We start from the raw sequence: 17,022 nt of genomic DNA on the forward strand, positions 1-17,022 counted from the left end.
AGGAATGCATTATTCTAAGTTAAATGGCAACTTGTACTGTAAGTAGCCTGTTTTTTTTAAACTTCATTATCACCATGGATCTCAGCGTCAACATTGGTTCTGAACTACAGAAATATATATAAAACACTTGAAAATGCACCAAGTATAAACAGAACTAGAATTTCCATTAAAAGTCTGCTTGTCTCCTAGAATAGGTCACACGGTGCTGTAATTACATATAATTTATTATTTCTCTTTCACTGCACTATACGGTACCTTTTCAATAGCAGTTACTTAAAACGCTTACTAGAAAATCAGAGTATTTATCCCCCGGAGGTTTGTCCTGCAAAGCTGACCTTCGCCATCACATGACAGTACTTGAGAGAAAAATAAAAGTACGAGGACCTCGTGTGGTAAAAATGGGCATTGCTGCCACTTAAACCAGACCATCTTAAACCATCTTTGCCCAAGCCTACCTTCCCAATACGAGCAGGTATGTGAACTGAAACGCTCGATGTTGAGGACCTGATGTCCGTACTGTTTGCATTTTGGGGTTTGTACCTTGTACTAGCGTTAGTCTAGACTGATAGACTGAACATCTGCTCTAGTCTAGAGCAACAGACCGAACAAATGGAAACGTGAGGTGCACTACTGGAACATACTTCCAGTTAAATTTTATCCAAAAAAGAATGCAATCTATTTCCCTGCTGTCCTGCAGCGTACAGATGGCAACATCACAATATTAATGGAAAAAAGCTTTCAAGCAGTTCTCTCATATTCAAGGATAAAAGGTGGTAATGAAGGTGCTGAGCAAATCTGCATGTATGAGCAAAAACATAAAACTAATCTTAATATAACAGTACACGGAAAGATTTTTAAACTGTATCTTGCATTTTTACAGATGACATCTGATGGAACAGATAGCCATGAGAAACGTGCAAGGAATATGTGTAGCAGTACAGGAGAGAAGAAAAGCGGCCAGCTCACAAGAAGAAAAGAGCTGACAGGATGATGTTCAGTAGAAGCAGGAAACAGGAAAGTTACTTGGTTTTGCATCCAGGCTATAAAAGACGTGAGATTTACATATAATAGGAGATTTCCTTTAAGAGACACAACAAGGCTAAATTTCATAAGAAACTCTTATTTCTCCTCTCATAATTATAGATAGATGTGGAGACAGAAACAAGACATTCCTCACTAAACACTTATTACCATTTCTTTCCTGGTAAATAGCAGGTAGAACTGTCAAGCGTGTCTGTTTTTACACAATTAAAACTCTTAAACTTAATAGAAAGTAGCTAACATTAGGACTGTAGATTAGGCACACTGTTGCCCAAGAACAGCAAAATCACTTCAAGAACACTTAGGACCAGAAAGGTACGACTACATTATTATCCAACTTACCTGATTCAGCTTGTCTTATGGTTCTACCTCAATTCAACAGCAGAGAAGTATTATTGCTCTAAAAACTTAAGGATCAATATTCTCCAATTCTAATCAAACACTTTGTAGTAACAAAAGAACCACTTTGTGTTGAAACTAGTGTGAAAGTATAGTCTATGTGAGCATCAAGAGAGAAAGAAGTGCTCCCTTCTCCCTTCCACAAAAAACAGTAAAAAAAGAAAAAAGAGAATAGTTATATTTTTAAGAAACTTCAACATACTTGCTTGACTATTTGTAGCTCCTCTGTTAACTGTTTCTGTAAATTCACAGATTCAGACAATTTTTCCTGTTAAAAAAAAAGGAAAAAATAATAATTAGGTCTGAAAGAGAAAGAGTTTTTATTCCTAAAACAATGTTAGCTCTTTCCAAACTACAAGTAGCGATACTTAACTTCTATCAATGTACTTACTGCCTTCTGTACTACTATGTTTCTAGGCCACAACATATGTCTGTTAATAATGCTGTGTAATCAGAAACACATATTAAAAAAGTTCTGGTGGAAACAATAAATAATCAACAGCTTTTATAAAACCTGTGACAAAACCAAATTTTAATCTCCAAAAGCTAGTTTTTTAGAGAGTTCATTGATACTGTTTAAGTTTCTTGACCATCTGAGGATTATTTACTAAAGATTTCTGTGATATCAGTAAAATACATGTTTTAAGTCTCTTGTTACCTAGCCACCTAATAACTGAGCAGAATAAAGACATTTTTGTGGCTTTAACAGATTGCTGTCCAATCTAATATTCACGTCAAGTTATTTTCAACGTTGTATGATTGACCATTCTTTCACTCGCCTACTTATACCAGAAGCCTGTAGGTACACCACTTTCAGGAGGTTAACAGTTCTAACGAAGTTTAAAAAAAAAAAAGCGCTATAAAGGCATAAAGATTCTCACACTGAGTCAGACCAAGGGTATTTCTCACTCAGTATCAAGTATTTGACTGTGGATTGTTAAGGGAAGAATATAAGAAATGAAGCAATTATAGATGGATCACTGCCGGTTTTCGACATCAGCCATTTAGGGACTCATGATAAGTATTCACTACTTCAGTGTTCCATGTAAATCGGGTTCTTTCATTTCACTACAAAGTTTTCAGAAGAAGAATCTTTGTGCACACAACAAAGAACAGATCTTTGTGCATGTCAACCCAATGTTTTCGTAATCTATAGCAAGAAAGAATTTTTTTTGGACCAGAAGGCAGTTTGTAGAATTGCCTGTATCCTGGGATCAATTTTCCAGTCCTGTCCAAGAACAAGAGTTAGGTACGCTGAATACAGAACCAGAATTTTTTATATTTTGGGTTGTCAAAAAAGAAATTCAGGAGCATAGGACTGTGGTTGTAACCCAGGGTATTAAGAAACAATAAATATATTTGTTGCTTTAGGTCTTATGTATTTTGTAATGTCTGTGAAAATATGTATTGATTTTGAAAACAGATTAATTTATCCTCCAGTTCTGACTTCTTTCAAAAGTATTAGCATATGCTCAGACGCTGAGGTTACTAGGATCACACATTTCTAAATAAAATTGCTATGCAAATCAGTCACTTCTCCAAATTCACTTTTGTGAAATGTCTGCTTAGTCTCATTTCTGTGAGTCAGATTAAAACCTGCGTTAGTATTCAATATAACAAATAAAATTCACTGTCTCCAGAAATACACTGTAAGCATACAATCTTCAAACATAATTCACAGTTTGCTCTGCCTTTTTATTTATTCATCAAAACTCGCACATAAAATTAAAAAGAAAAACACTAAATTACTATTACACTCAAAAAGAAATTGTCTCTTGAATAATTTAAAGCAAATAAAAATTAAGTATTACCTTTAATTTACTCATTTCTTTTAAAGCTTCATTTCTTTCTTTCTTAAGTCTTTCCATGTCATCCTCCAAAGAATCACAGGTTACAAACTGCGCATTTAAATATGTAAGGTTAGAATGTATTGCAGACTGTATCTTCCATAATCTTAAACCGTCTTGTTAAGAAAATGAGAGGATAATCTTAATTTTAAAATAATTTAAATATCTGAAAATACTAAAAATGTTTAAGAAAATTCTGACCAACTTATCTTCCAAAGGAACAATTATTTTTCCTGTTAAAAGGATTAATAAAAATATTTTTAAAAGTACCAAGAATACAACACTAATAGCCCCTGTTTTCTTCAATATTTTAAATAATACATAATTTTATTTTAGTATTCCTATGCTGCAAATGCTCTTTCTTAAAGTCTCCTCTGGAATAAAGTGATTTTCACTGTAGCAGTAGTTCAAATCACTGGGCCCCATAATTGTTTATCACTCACACAGGTAATAGCAGTATGTATTCCATTAAGAAACCTCAGTAAATCACTGTTGTTCATACTTACAACAAATCACAGCGTAATTACGTGAATTGCTTTCTGCAAAGCAGGTTGCTTTAAAAAGCTTCACAAAAACTAGGTTATGTTAAAGAACACTATATATATATCTCTATATACACATATCTATAAAGATATGGAGCTGTTCTAAACATCTGCCCAAGATTTGCAGTAATCTCACATACAATAAGCTCTCCAATAATCTCCTCCCAGCAGTTAAACACTGCACAGACACATATTTTACCTGTGAATCCAGTAAGCTGGCAATTTCATTGACCCCAAACGTTACAGATTTTTGGCCATCATCCGTTGCATTCAATTGCACGGGGAACAGGTTCCTTGAAACTTCAACGAAATCTAAAAAACAGTTCAGATTTTGTTGCTGTAGTGCACAAGTTCAGTTTAGTAGCAGTATCACTAGATGCAACACAACTACTAACATCACAATATATGGCTACTCTTTTACAAATGCAGCGTCTGCCCTCCATAAGCTTTCGACAGGAAAATATGAAAATCAGACACATCTCTCTGAACAGAAACGTTTGGTAAAGCTGGTAAGAATAAGAACAAAAATGTTCAAAACAGGTCTTGGGATGAAATATCCCTGAATCAGTTGTGAAGGAGAAAAGAAAACAAAAGGTGGTATGAAGTTCACCTTCAAAGTACCTGCTTAGAGATGCTCTACATTTGGCAGACCCCTGTGAAAAATTAAAAAGAAACCTGCACACCTGTTATACACCTGCCCTTCCCAATGAATTGACCTTACTAGAGGAGACACGGTGTCTCTGCAGGAAAAAGGATAAATTTAATGGTAGCTCACAGCTCATAGTTTCCTTTGCAGGTCCTTTAAACCCCTGATAGAGACCTGGCAAAATTGACGTTGACCGAGTTGAAAGTTTTAAACACAAACACGACAGCATTCTCAATCAACATGGCTTGGATTACCCATTCATTTTGAATGTAGAAAAAAAAAATTCTGCTACAATATGACAGAAAAGTAGAAATATAAAGGTCAGTTTGTTTACACCACATAAAATCTGATGGAAGATCCAGTATCTTTCTTGATAAGGTACTTGAAAATCCAGTGTCTTTTTGGATGGTTAAGTACAAGAAATTATTTTTCACATACTAGTGCTTGATGCTGTTTTTCATAAACTTTAGGAAAAGTGAAATTTCCATCAGTTTTAGCACCAGAACTATCACGTCTCACAGTTTATGAGAAATATTCTTAAATCATTAGTGTCACCTACCAAAATCGCCATAACCAACAGAAGCGTCTCATTCCTATCAGAATTAGGTTTAGCTAGAAGAAGAATCATGATGGTCTCCATGCAAATCTCTTTCTATATGCAATAGTTGAAGTGTTCTTGCTTCTCACAAACTAAACAACTTTAATCCATTCGTTTAGCTGCTTCAAGAAGTCTCTTTAACCATCAATACTCTCCCAAGGAATTTTTGGAACAATTACAGTACCCTATTGTCAAGCCAAAAATTTAGGAATTTGTGAGCACAAAATCAAAACTTTCTCAAGGCTGCTCTTAATTAGATAAACTTGTGATTTGCTTTCCAATTACTTAGTTTCTGAATCCCAAGCTTATTTTTATACAGTAGAATAAGGTTCTTGCCTCAAAGTATCTTTTTATTTGCAGTAGCAACCCAATAGTGACAGAAAATGTATTAATGGTAATTATCTACCACTTCTATATTCCTACATTTCATTATTTTCCATGGCAATTAACAAATTATTACCTCCAAAAGACACTGTTCCTTTAGAATCTTTCTGAAGTTGCTGCCTTAGTTGCTGCTGCTGTTCATCCGTGGGCTGAATCCCAAGATAATTCAATGCCTGGAAGGAGAAAACTTATTTTGGAAAAAAAAAAAGGACTAGGGATAATGACTGCATCACCACGGGAGAGTAATTAAAGAGCTATACTTCAAAGAGCCTTTGTATTGTAGTACACTCTCACTGACAACACTTTTATTCCAGAGACACTCTGTGACTTTTCCTTTTAATTGAGACATGTTCAGATATTATTTAACCTTGAATACAGATGAGTGTAATAGGCAAAACCCTTTGTCCTTAATAACTGCCTTAAAAATCCTGAGGGATGTTCAGATTCCCAGAAGAGTTAATCAGCAATTAGGTTAACAAAAACAGTAATTTGCCCAATATATAGAATGAAATATTGGCCTGCAACCTGAAAGAACTATCCAAGTAGAAAATTTGGTGTATAATTTATACCTTAAAGTTTCTCAACCTAGAAATATGCTCCAGATGTTTTACATGCATCACGAAGGGGAAGAAAGGAAAACTAAAAAGATTATAAGTATTTACCCTCTCCAGCTTCTCTGCTTTGAGACGAATAGTAGAGTTCCTTTCTTGCAGCTCATAATCATCATTCTGGCTGGGGGCAATAACTAAGAAAAAAAAATTAAAATTAAATAATGATACAGTTGTAACTATTGCTTTGAAAAATTTGTTCTGAAGCTCTGTTCATCAAATGGATGCCAGCTAAATACCCACTTGCCACAAATAAATGTTAATATTTAGATTGACTTTTTTTTTAAAGGACATAATTGGAATAAACAAAAATTATGGGTATCAATCACAAACTATTTTTTCACATCAAAAAGTGGCAAGTAGCAAATTAGCAAAAAGAAACCAGGAATAACTTTGAGCGATTCATCAAGCATATGGCTTATACTTGTGGTATTTTCTCTTCTACACAGTTACTCTGGAAACAGAAGGGGAAACACACTGGTGAATTCTGAGAAAGACCTTCAAGACACACCCTCAGCATAATCAACAGTTCCCAAAGGCATACCTAGTGATCTAGAAAACACTGTGGAAAGAGAGGGAATGATCTGTTGCCAACCAAGGGCTGTGTGGAGGTAGCTTAGACTGAATTCCAGCAGGCTCCTCAGTATTTTTTCCTGGGAGGAACTCTTTTCCAAGAACTACCATCCATTAAGCCATCATCCATCACCCCCTCCCCTCCAGTCCTTACAGTCAGAAATACAAGTTTGCATAATTTCAGTTAGTTGCATTAATAACTTATGGTGCATCTATTTTCTTTCCAACGTACACAAATGATGAAGCTAAGGAAAGGAAAAGAAGCTAGCAGTACTAAGCAGTCCATATGTAAGATTTCAGGGCAATTGGTTTTTTTTTTTCTGGTGCGCATGCTTAGTTTTAGTGGAACTCGAGAAATGCAGTCACAGCTTTGTCATGTTTCAGACACACCTGTGGATACAACACAAGAAGCAGCAACCTTTGGAAGCCTTTGATCACAGACAGTACGCAAAAGGAGCAGTTAACTATCAATTTCTTTGGATTTTAGATGTATGTAAATAGAACAACTTCATTGACTTGTTTTTCGCAGAAGAAAATGGAATACTTGTTTGTGTTCATTATTTATAAATATAATTTACATCTTAATTCATTGTTTCATTAATGGACTAGAGAGGTACTGAAACCAAAACCAGCATTTGAAAACTAAAGATCTTGCAGTTTGAGATTCTCTCTAAAGGAACAGAAGGAATCGCATAGAATTCTTTTTTTTTTTTTAGTTTCACAGCATATCTGTTTCCCAGCTCAAAGTAATTTACATTCTCTTTATATGCCAAAAGCATAAACCAAAACATCTTGAAAACCTCTGACACTAACACCTCTCACATGCTATATTAAATTCTGAAGACAGCGGGCTAGAACCTCAGCTGAATTGGCACACTTCCTTTCAACTCAGAATGAAAAAGCCTAGTGTATGAGTTTGTGCAAGAATTTCTCAAAATTATGCTGATTTTTCTTACAGCACTAAAAAAAAAAATAATCTAAGAGCTACTTTAATTTTTCAAGGTTATCTTTGAAAGGCTGTCCTTGAAAAAGGGCAGCATGAGAGAAGTGGCAGCTTTGACTAAGGATGTGCTATTAAATAAGACTAAAATGAAAAATGACAAGGAACAGTACAAACTGGAGCTGCAAGTATTTCTGTTTTCCACTCTACTAGCTACGTTATTCAGATATGTTAAGCAACTGTGGCCTTCTTGGAATGAAGCTCCTGTGTATTGCATTATATTAACCAAGAGTCTTATATTCTGAATATATTCAAAAATAGCCTTTTGTCTTGTTCCTCTGATTTAGTCGTGGTGGTCATTAAACTCCAGGTGTATTCAATACTACAACCTTTCCAGTTTCAAAAGTTCACGTCCGGTCGGCTCACCCTTCAAGGAAGGAAGCCAACCGGTCAGATTTGCAATATGGAGACTGTTTCATTTAAAATTAGGATATCTAATATGGGCCATAATAAATGCAGGTACAATTTAAATAACATCAGTGGAGCGACATCTAGAATGAATCAGATCCTGTATGTTTGTCCTTCCTCTCTCAGTATATTAGACGTCAAGTTGAGAAGCACAGGTCATGCTTACTTAACTACCGCCTGAAGAAAAAGAATATAGTTCAGGTCTTCGTATAGAAATACAGAACAGAATCAGTTATATTGCTGTGTCAATTGAGACTCTCATGATTATGTCAGACTACTGCATTTTCACTGTTTGTAAATACAACGCAGATTTGTTTCCCAAAGGAATTACAATTGTTCAGTTCAGATTTGGTTCTGACCAAATTCTACCACCTCTATTTTTCCTTAGTGTTGTTTTCAAAATATGTATTTAGAGAGATGATCAAAGTGACTATTGTCTTTGTTTCAATGTCATGACTCTCAAATATAAATATACAGATACATATTCTAGTTGTTATTAATTGAAAATTGAAAGGGGCCTGCACGTTGTTTCTATCCTTCCAATATGCTGCCCTGATTTAAAACAAAAAAAAAAGTGCAAGCAGTATACATCCACAGAATTCCATCAAATCAAGAAAGCACCCTAATCTTGATCTATATGCGAGTGTTCATTATCTGGTTTCTACTGAGTCTACTATCATTACTGCTGTATAGCAAATGTTGTGATCACTCATTTTTGTTTGGTTTCAGCTGTTTGTTGAAGACAACGTAAGTTACATTTGACAGAAGCTACTAGACAATCCATTGAACTCAGTCCTTTATTTAGTACTACAAAACCAGTGCAATATTCCTTTTTTTAAACACTATCGAGTCTCACTATGTACTACTTTCTGTATGACAGTTATTGCAGAAAAAAAGGGTGGCAGGGAATTAAATCAGCATTTACCAGTGGCAGACACATCAGTAGGACTGCTGTCTAGAGAAGTAACTGGAGATTGCTCTTCCATCTTGACTCCAGTTTCCATCTATGAAAGAAAATCAAAAGTCGTGAAATACCATTTCTAAAGCAGATCACAAGCCAAACTAGAAATACACATTAATGTAGAAGAGAGGGAGAGGAAGGAAGACCAGGGGGAGAAATAGTGCTGGATAGATCAAAACAACCCTAGGAGAAAATGGAAGGCATGGGTGGTGGTGGTGGTGAGAAGGGAATGCCATTCAAAAAGCTTAGATCAGGGCCTTATCAAAACCTTAGTTAGGTTTTGAGCATCTTCACAGATTAAGATAGCACAGCCCCTCTAGGCAACCTGTTTCAATGTTTGTCTCTCTAATAGGAAAGAAAAATGGACAAGAATTTTAAGTACAAACGTAAGAACAACTGAGAATCACCTGGTTTGACTTTGTGTTTGACATGGAACATTTTATTCTTCCTTGTTCAAAGATAATTATTTACTTTTAAAAATGCCATAAATTGAAAATGGTTTTTGAAAAACTGAAATAACAGAGTAGTTTTAAAATCTTCTTTCTTATGGTCAACATTACTTCTTTACACTAGTGGTGAGCTGTATGAATTAAAACAACAATTGTTGCTTAGCTGAAAGAAAGGGGGAAAAACCCACATTCTTCTAGGACTGATTTTTAAGTGAAAATCTCGTATCATGGAGGAAGTGTAACTTGTGAGATGGTACTGTACTCACACGTATGTGGTAATCAGAGTACTTTATCTCTGAAATATATAACTATATATATCTGATTCTGAAACTTTACTCCCTAGAGAAACAGTAAGAAGAACTTTGTATCTAAGAACACAGTTAATGCTTATCTTATTTGATTTGTTTTCTTACCACAAGTCAACTAATACTCTTGTTCCTCTCATCAGTGTGGTTTACTCTACTGTTACACGTCTTCTGGAAAAGTCTTGATATTCCAAAGAATTAATATTGTGCAGGAAAAAGAGCCAGTCATTTTCTTACTAGAATGGAAACTGAATTGAAATAACCCTACACTGAAATTCCAATAAAATTAGGAAAACCAACCATTTGCTCACTTTATACGAAGAGGAGTAATAAGTATACTCACAGCATTTGGAGTGAACATTGAAACAAACTTCCCATTAGGAGTTGCAAGAGGACTAAGTCCTGCAGCCTGTTGCTCTCCACATGCTACAGAAGGCGTTAAGAGACTGAAAGGACGTTGCAGATTCTCTGAATAACCGGGAATATTTTTTTGTCTAATAAAAGCTATCTCCCAAAAACTTTCAAACCTAAAATTAAAATTAAAAAAGTTTCAACATATTGTATACTATACTGTTTGTAAGGTTATACGCTACTCTTGCAAAAATTACATTTTCCCCACACACTGTGTGCGATTTGGTTTGTTTATTTTTCTAAAAGGATGTTCTATTCCCCACCATTAAAAAAGGCAAATAGTGTGGGTTTGGGTTTTTTTTTTTTTCCTTTTGAAAGGAATGAAAGTATCATAATTTTACAGGTCTAAAAGGTTCATTTGAGTCTTTTTCTACGAAATAATATTGCAATTGAAGATTTAAAAAAAAATAATATCCCTTGCATTTCCTCTCAGTACACGACATTTCACAATCTGATCATAAATACTGCAAAATAAACCATTTTGGAGGGTTAGCTGTTTGACAGTAACAGATACCTCATCTTTGTTCTGTTGATTATACTTTTTGCCTCTTCATAGGAGACACCAATCATTGACTCTTTGTTTATGGATACAAGCTGATCTCCAGGCTTCAATCGTCCATCCTAACATAACAAATAAAAAACCAAACCCACAAATTTTATATTAATTGCTAACACTACAGAAAGCACGGTACAATCACAGCACTTTAACATAGTCCTCTGGATCTGTTAAGACAAGAAATATCAAGAATGGCTATACATTTTGCCTGACAATCTTCCAGAAATAAACAGCAGATCAAATGATCATTTAATCACCGTAACAGCAGTCATTATAAAAGCTTCATGAGACAGAACGGATCTCAGATATCGTGTAAAGAAGAAATTTGGACCCAGATGCGTATTTCTGTTAAAACCAACCAACCAACCAACCACAGAAAGTAAAATTTCCAGCAAGGAGTACCAACCCATCTGGCTACAGGAAGCTTCTTTACTAATTAATTCAGCTGTGAGCTGGATTAATTTGTATTTCAAACCCAAATGTTCTTGGCTATACATGGGACAGTTCAGGCACTTACTCGCCACATTAATCTTAATGAGAAAAGCAGATTAGCCGATTAGGAATTCACCAGTCAAAACCACGACAGAAATAACATTGCCAACTTTGTGCTTCTGTTGAATTCATTGCAAACTTTCTACCAGCACAGGATCATATCACATTTCTGTCTCAGGGACTGTAAGACAAGACTTTAAACACGCTAGGCTAGGTTTCTCACTAAGATAAAGGTTTCTTTACTCACAGTTTAAAAGAGGCCTCAACAATTTAGCTGAAAATTCATGTAATTCACCTATGGTTACAGAGTTAGTCTAATGTAATACACATTAAATTACACATCACGTGTGTGTTCTTCAGCTCTTAAGAAATTAATCAATCTGACCACGTCAAACAAACTGTGTACAGAAGAAGATACATAGGAAAGAAGTAAAATACCTTTTCAAGACCAGTATAATTTTACATATTTAAAACCCACATACCATAATTTTAGCTGTGTTATTTCAAACCTATGATAGCACTTTACTACATTTTTTTGTCACTTAGTGTTTTAGTTTTGATTAAAGAAAATAGTTGTAGAGCTTTTATTTCGCTTGCATCCTGCCTATTAAAAGATATCAATTTCAATGCTGCCCTCACGTGGCAGAGATTTAAAATATGCTTGCTATGTAGGTTTCTCAAACAGGACAACCAAGATTGGGTAATTGCCTCTAATATTGCTACTATTAGAACCTACCGCAAATTAATGTCTCAGCCTTAGTCTATCGATTATGCATGACAGGCTTTAAATTATATGTTCACAATGAGAAAAATGTTTTAGAAGCCACAACAAAATAGGAGAAAACAAAAGAAGAATGATTACCATTTATCTACTAAAAAAAGTCCTGGAGAAATATTGCATTTTTTCCTTCCTTCTTGGCCTTTTGGGATTAACCTTAATCTACAAAAATTCAGTCACAAATAGTTATAGACTGTTTTGGGGCAAAACTCATTGCTCGTGAAATTAACTCGTACCCTCTTGCTTGGCGAGAGGCAAAACCTGGTTATCTACACATCAAAATAACCATAATAACTCAGGATACAAAAGGATACACTTGGATAAACAGTCTTGTGTACTTGAACCAGACAGTTCTGTTATTTATTTGGTTTTTTAAAGCTGACAAACCCTCCTGATTTACATATTGCATTTGTCATAAATGAAAACAGTAATCAGTACTGATTCATACATTTTATTAGTCTGCACAATCAGAATATTTTTTATTCTAATTTGCCTATACATTGCTTTCCAACTGCAAGGATGCATCTAAATTAAGTCCAAGGGAAAAGTGATTTTTGAATGTCCAAGAAAAAAAAAGAGATGCAATCTGGAGCTCTGTCCCACCCGTGCTGATTTACCTTGCATCATGTAACCTCTTAAAGAAGTTGATTTCTTACTTTCTCATACATAAATTGGGGAATAAGATCCTTATTTACCTCAAATGAACTCATGAATAATTTTCATTACCATGTAACCATGCTATGGTGCAATGAGATAATTCTGTTGAAAGAGAAAGCAAGGAGAAACAAACAAATTTTGCATTTAAAATATAACTGTATATATAAAATACTGACATAGGTACTTAATGAAGGCAAAAATACAGGTGACTGAAGGGGGAGAGAGGGGAAAAAAGGTCTTTACCTTATGACAATCACCACCGGGGATGATTTCTTGAATGTATACCAAAGGCCCTTCATTTCTGTTAATCCCTCCTACAATATTCAAACCTAGGCTTGTTCCTTTGCAAACAGAGATAATCTGAAATGCACTATCCCTACGAAGAGAAAGAAAAGAAAAATAGAATTACTTCACAGAACTAGATACTCAATAAAGACTCAGGTGATATACTATCTTTATCTTACGGCTTTTACAAATACGTATTACAGCAACAGAAACAGCAGACATTTAATCTCAATGTTCAAACATTACACTGCCTACTATGAAATCAGCAGCTTGAGCTGTTACTTCTGGCAATTACAAAAAGAGTTGATATATTACTTTACAAGGCTAAAAGCTCCCCTCTACTATTTATATCCAAGGCTTATGGGAGTACCTAGGTATACATAAACCAGAAGCATTAATTCATTAGGAGTCACTGAGATCAAAAGTCAACCTGATTAATCTACTTCTACCATGTAAACACTAAATAAATGAGAAAAATAACTTATTAAAACTGAAAGTTTGCAATATCAATGCTATTATAAGGTACAGGATTTAAAAAAAAAAAAAAGTTGAACACTTAGTGATCAACCCAAAATTTTCCTGACCAGCCAAATACAGCATTTTCTACAGCTCACACAAGAGAGTTACAGTTGGTTTTGGAAATTACTTTGCAAGCTTTGGGGATGGTGCTGGGACAGAATTATCTCTACTGATGGTGGTGATATTATCCTTCAGATGCAACTGAGGACTCTGTGACCTCGAGGATGATCCAGAAGGGCTGTCTATAGATTTTGCTTGAAGAAAAGAAATCATGAAAAAAAGAAATAAAACACACATTTGGGAAAAAGCACAAAATTTTAACTCATGAAAGTAAGTTCAATAGGACTACTGTCATGTTAGAAAACAGACAAACTACAAGCAATCAGGCAACCAAAAGAAAGCTTAAGTCTACACAGCTAAGAGTTGCAAGCCACCCAGGGTTCCTGGAATAATTCTTTAAAACATAGTAAGTGATGATTTTTTTCAAACTGGGTGCAAAAAAAAAAATCTCAACTGACTTTCCTAAAGAGTAATCACTCATGCTATATAAAGGCATCCTAATTAGGCAACAATTCCACGAGGATTATAATTTATGGTATTCTAGCTCAAATTTTTCTTAGTACTTCAGAATTTTACGGGACATTTCATCTACAAATACCAAATACGTTTCACATTATTCATTATTTAAAATTGCTGAAAGTAGGTGGCAGTATATTTAAGAGTTGGGGAAACTGACACACAAACCCCTCAAGTTACACGTTTAGACTACAAACTAAATGTTAAAGTCTAAGTAAATGTGTGTTTTGCCTGACTTTCAGTCACTTCCTCCAATATACCCTCCCCCCAAATGAAGAGAGTTTTAAGCGCAAGCTTCTACTCCACTGAAGTACGACTACTGTCCTACAGGATTGTGTCAGGCTAGGAAGCAATCTCTCACCAGCTAATAGTTGTGTTGGAGAACTTCCTGCAGAGTTGGTGTCACTGTGAGAGCCGTACTTATCCATCAGGTCAAGGAATTCTTTCCTGTGGGAAGAAAAGATCCCCTTCGTCAGCATTTGGCATTAGTTTAAATACACCCTTTGAAACCTGCTACTGTTTCTACTGAACAGTTACCCTTCCTCAGAGAAGGAAGCTCAACCTCAACTGGAAGAGGAAAGCCCTGTCAAACATTCGGAAGAGGCAAGAAAAAGATAATGCAATGCAGAAGGATAAGGATGGAATAGCAATAGACTATGAATGAAATGGTCTATTGCTAGAAAAGCTGAATTATTACCTCTCTTTATCCTCGATTTCAAAACTTTAAAAACTTGTAATTCAAGTCAACTACAGATAATAAGACAGCGGTATTACTTAGGTCCAGAACAAGTTATTTATATTAGAAGGAATCCAATAATATACCTATAGCATACTCATATTTTTAAGGAACACTTTTAGTTCAACTATACTGAACAAGAACCCAGAAGAGACTGGCAAACAAAGCTGTGGCACCTCAAAAAAGAGGACAGAAGAAATATTTATTAATTATTCAAGAATGAGTAAAAACAGATGCAAACTCTTAATTTCTATTTAGCTCTCAGGAATTTGCAGTCTTATTTCATCTGAGGTATATATCATTACATATTAAATATTGTATGTGCTTGGGCTTTGCTTATCTTTTTCATTGTGAAATCTTTTTTAAAAAGCCACAGAAGATGAAATAAAGGGCAATTCTTGGTCAGGTGCACTGTTGGGGAAAAAAAGCAGACTTCTTTGCAGAAACCAATCATATTGTAACAAACTGGCAAAAAAGCAGCAAAGATGTACATCCTGTATTACATGCATTAGAGAGAGAACAAAAAATCTTGATTAATCTAATACTGCTTGCAGCCTAATTTTAAAAAAAGTTCATAATCTGAGCTATGATTACCTCAGTGATAACAGATTTAAAAAAATATAAATAATCTAGAATGATGTAAGCCAGAAACATCACCAAATCAATATTATAGAATTAGAGAGAGAGAACATAAATTAACGGATTGCAGGGAACATAATTCCCAAGTAATTCCAGTGACTGCAGAGGGTTGTTGAAATCTGCTGGATGCATTATTTTTTAAAAAATGACAAAATTTATTGAACTAATGCCAGACCCAGGAACACACACAAACGCAGTCGAGTGTGAATCAAATAATCTTTTAGCACAGGAACGTACAGTCACAAGAAATCAATTCACAGGTGTCTGAGTGAGGGACTGTATGTAGCGGCAAATTCTGCACAGGCCATTGGGCATACCACCAGACTGGTAAAAGGACTGATGGATTTTAATTATTCAAGGCGTTTAGAGGAACTAGGTCAGTATGCTTTAGATAAAAGCAGATTAAGAGCGGACCTCTCACATATCTAGGCAGTCTGAAAAAAGGAGAGATCAGAGGCTACAGGGCGATTTAAATGTCTGTCAAATACAAAAAATAAAGGAGCAGAAAAAGGAAGCTTAAATCGGACAAAAGGCTAAAGGAATTTAGAGAAGATTCCTTTATGGAGAGATTACTCTGTAAGTGGAACATCCCAAGAAAGGCAAATAACAGCAGATACTCTTGCAATGATTATCAAATACAGTTACATAACAGCCATTTCCTCCGGAGATTTAAGTCAAAAGCGGATACAGACCTGGATCATAGCATTCCCGATGACTCTCTGCCAATATTGGTTTATAAGCTTAACTTTAGACAGCAAGGTTAAAGTAATGTTTAACATAAATGTCCTTATAACGGACGTATCTTGGAGTACCTGCTGCAGTGAACAGTTTAACCTACTTATCCAAACTAATTCAAAGCTCATTAAAGATTGAAAAGCAAACTTCTGAGAGGAAACAATAACTAAATCTGCCTTTTTTCAGAAGGCAAGACCAGCTTAAATCATTCAGTTCTGTGGTACTGTTGATCTAACATAATCCTCATTTTTTATTATTTTAAAACGCGGGAAGTATTAAAAAAATTATCACAGCAAATAGTTTTTAATGGTATTAGCTGGTAACACAACATTTCAATCCTCTTCATTAAACTGAAATTGGCCTGAGCTTGCTACTTTAATTGATGCAAATAGTCTCAGAATGAATTGGTATCAAATACTACACAGAAAAATGTGACATGTGGTGCAATTTTGTGATTAAAACTAATCTGAAAGAAAAATACACGCAAGCCTGCCCACCCAACCTTAGATATAGTGTTGGCTTTTTATTAGTTTTGAGGTTAAAACAATGTTTTATTTTTCTCTTACTTTGCTTCTTCATCTCTGGCAACTAGTAGAGACATGTGATTAGACGCTGATGCTGTTCGCAAGATGTCAACAGCCCTAGAAGGGGGGAAAAACAGCCAAATAAATATATCAGGGTGCTGTCAAGAAGTACACAGTGAGTATTGCTAAAAGAGCAGGAAAATGAACAAAGTCTTAACGTAGTTAATCATTTTGACTGCCAGATACAGAGAAAAAAGCCTGCCAGCAGCACAACCCAAATTAAGCACTGGAGAACTGAGCGAAAGACAGACTGTGGTGAGCCTGCGCCTGGTGACAGGAATAAACTGGGATTG

The 17,022-nt window shown here is 35.2% G+C and overlaps 1 protein-coding gene across 1 annotated transcript in view; it reads right to left on the reverse strand.

Annotated features, from left to right (window-relative positions):
• Positions 1-17,022, reverse strand: part of STXBP4 (syntaxin binding protein 4) — a 71,568-nt gene that overhangs the window by 45,027 nt on the left and 9,519 nt on the right. The window contains exons 5-16 of the mRNA XM_009323718.1: positions 16,712-16,786; positions 14,397-14,482; positions 13,587-13,713; positions 12,899-13,031; positions 10,687-10,793; positions 10,105-10,288; positions 8,972-9,050; positions 6,120-6,202; positions 5,534-5,630; positions 4,029-4,141; positions 3,252-3,338; positions 1,643-1,708 (exon numbers count right to left, since the gene is read on the reverse strand). Coding sequence (XP_009321993.1) covers positions 1,643-1,708; positions 3,252-3,338; positions 4,029-4,141; positions 5,534-5,630; positions 6,120-6,202; positions 8,972-9,050; positions 10,105-10,288; positions 10,687-10,793; positions 12,899-13,031; positions 13,587-13,713; positions 14,397-14,482; positions 16,712-16,786 — 1,237 coding nt within the window. The remainder of the gene's footprint in view (positions 1-1,642; positions 1,709-3,251; positions 3,339-4,028; positions 4,142-5,533; positions 5,631-6,119; positions 6,203-8,971; positions 9,051-10,104; positions 10,289-10,686; positions 10,794-12,898; positions 13,032-13,586; positions 13,714-14,396; positions 14,483-16,711; positions 16,787-17,022) is intronic.

Source organism: Pygoscelis adeliae, unplaced genomic scaffold (assembly GCF_000699105.1).
Source record: "Pygoscelis adeliae isolate BGI_AS28 unplaced genomic scaffold, ASM69910v1 Scaffold75, whole genome shotgun sequence".
NCBI classification, from domain to species: Eukaryota; Metazoa; Chordata; class Aves; order Sphenisciformes; family Spheniscidae; genus Pygoscelis; species Pygoscelis adeliae.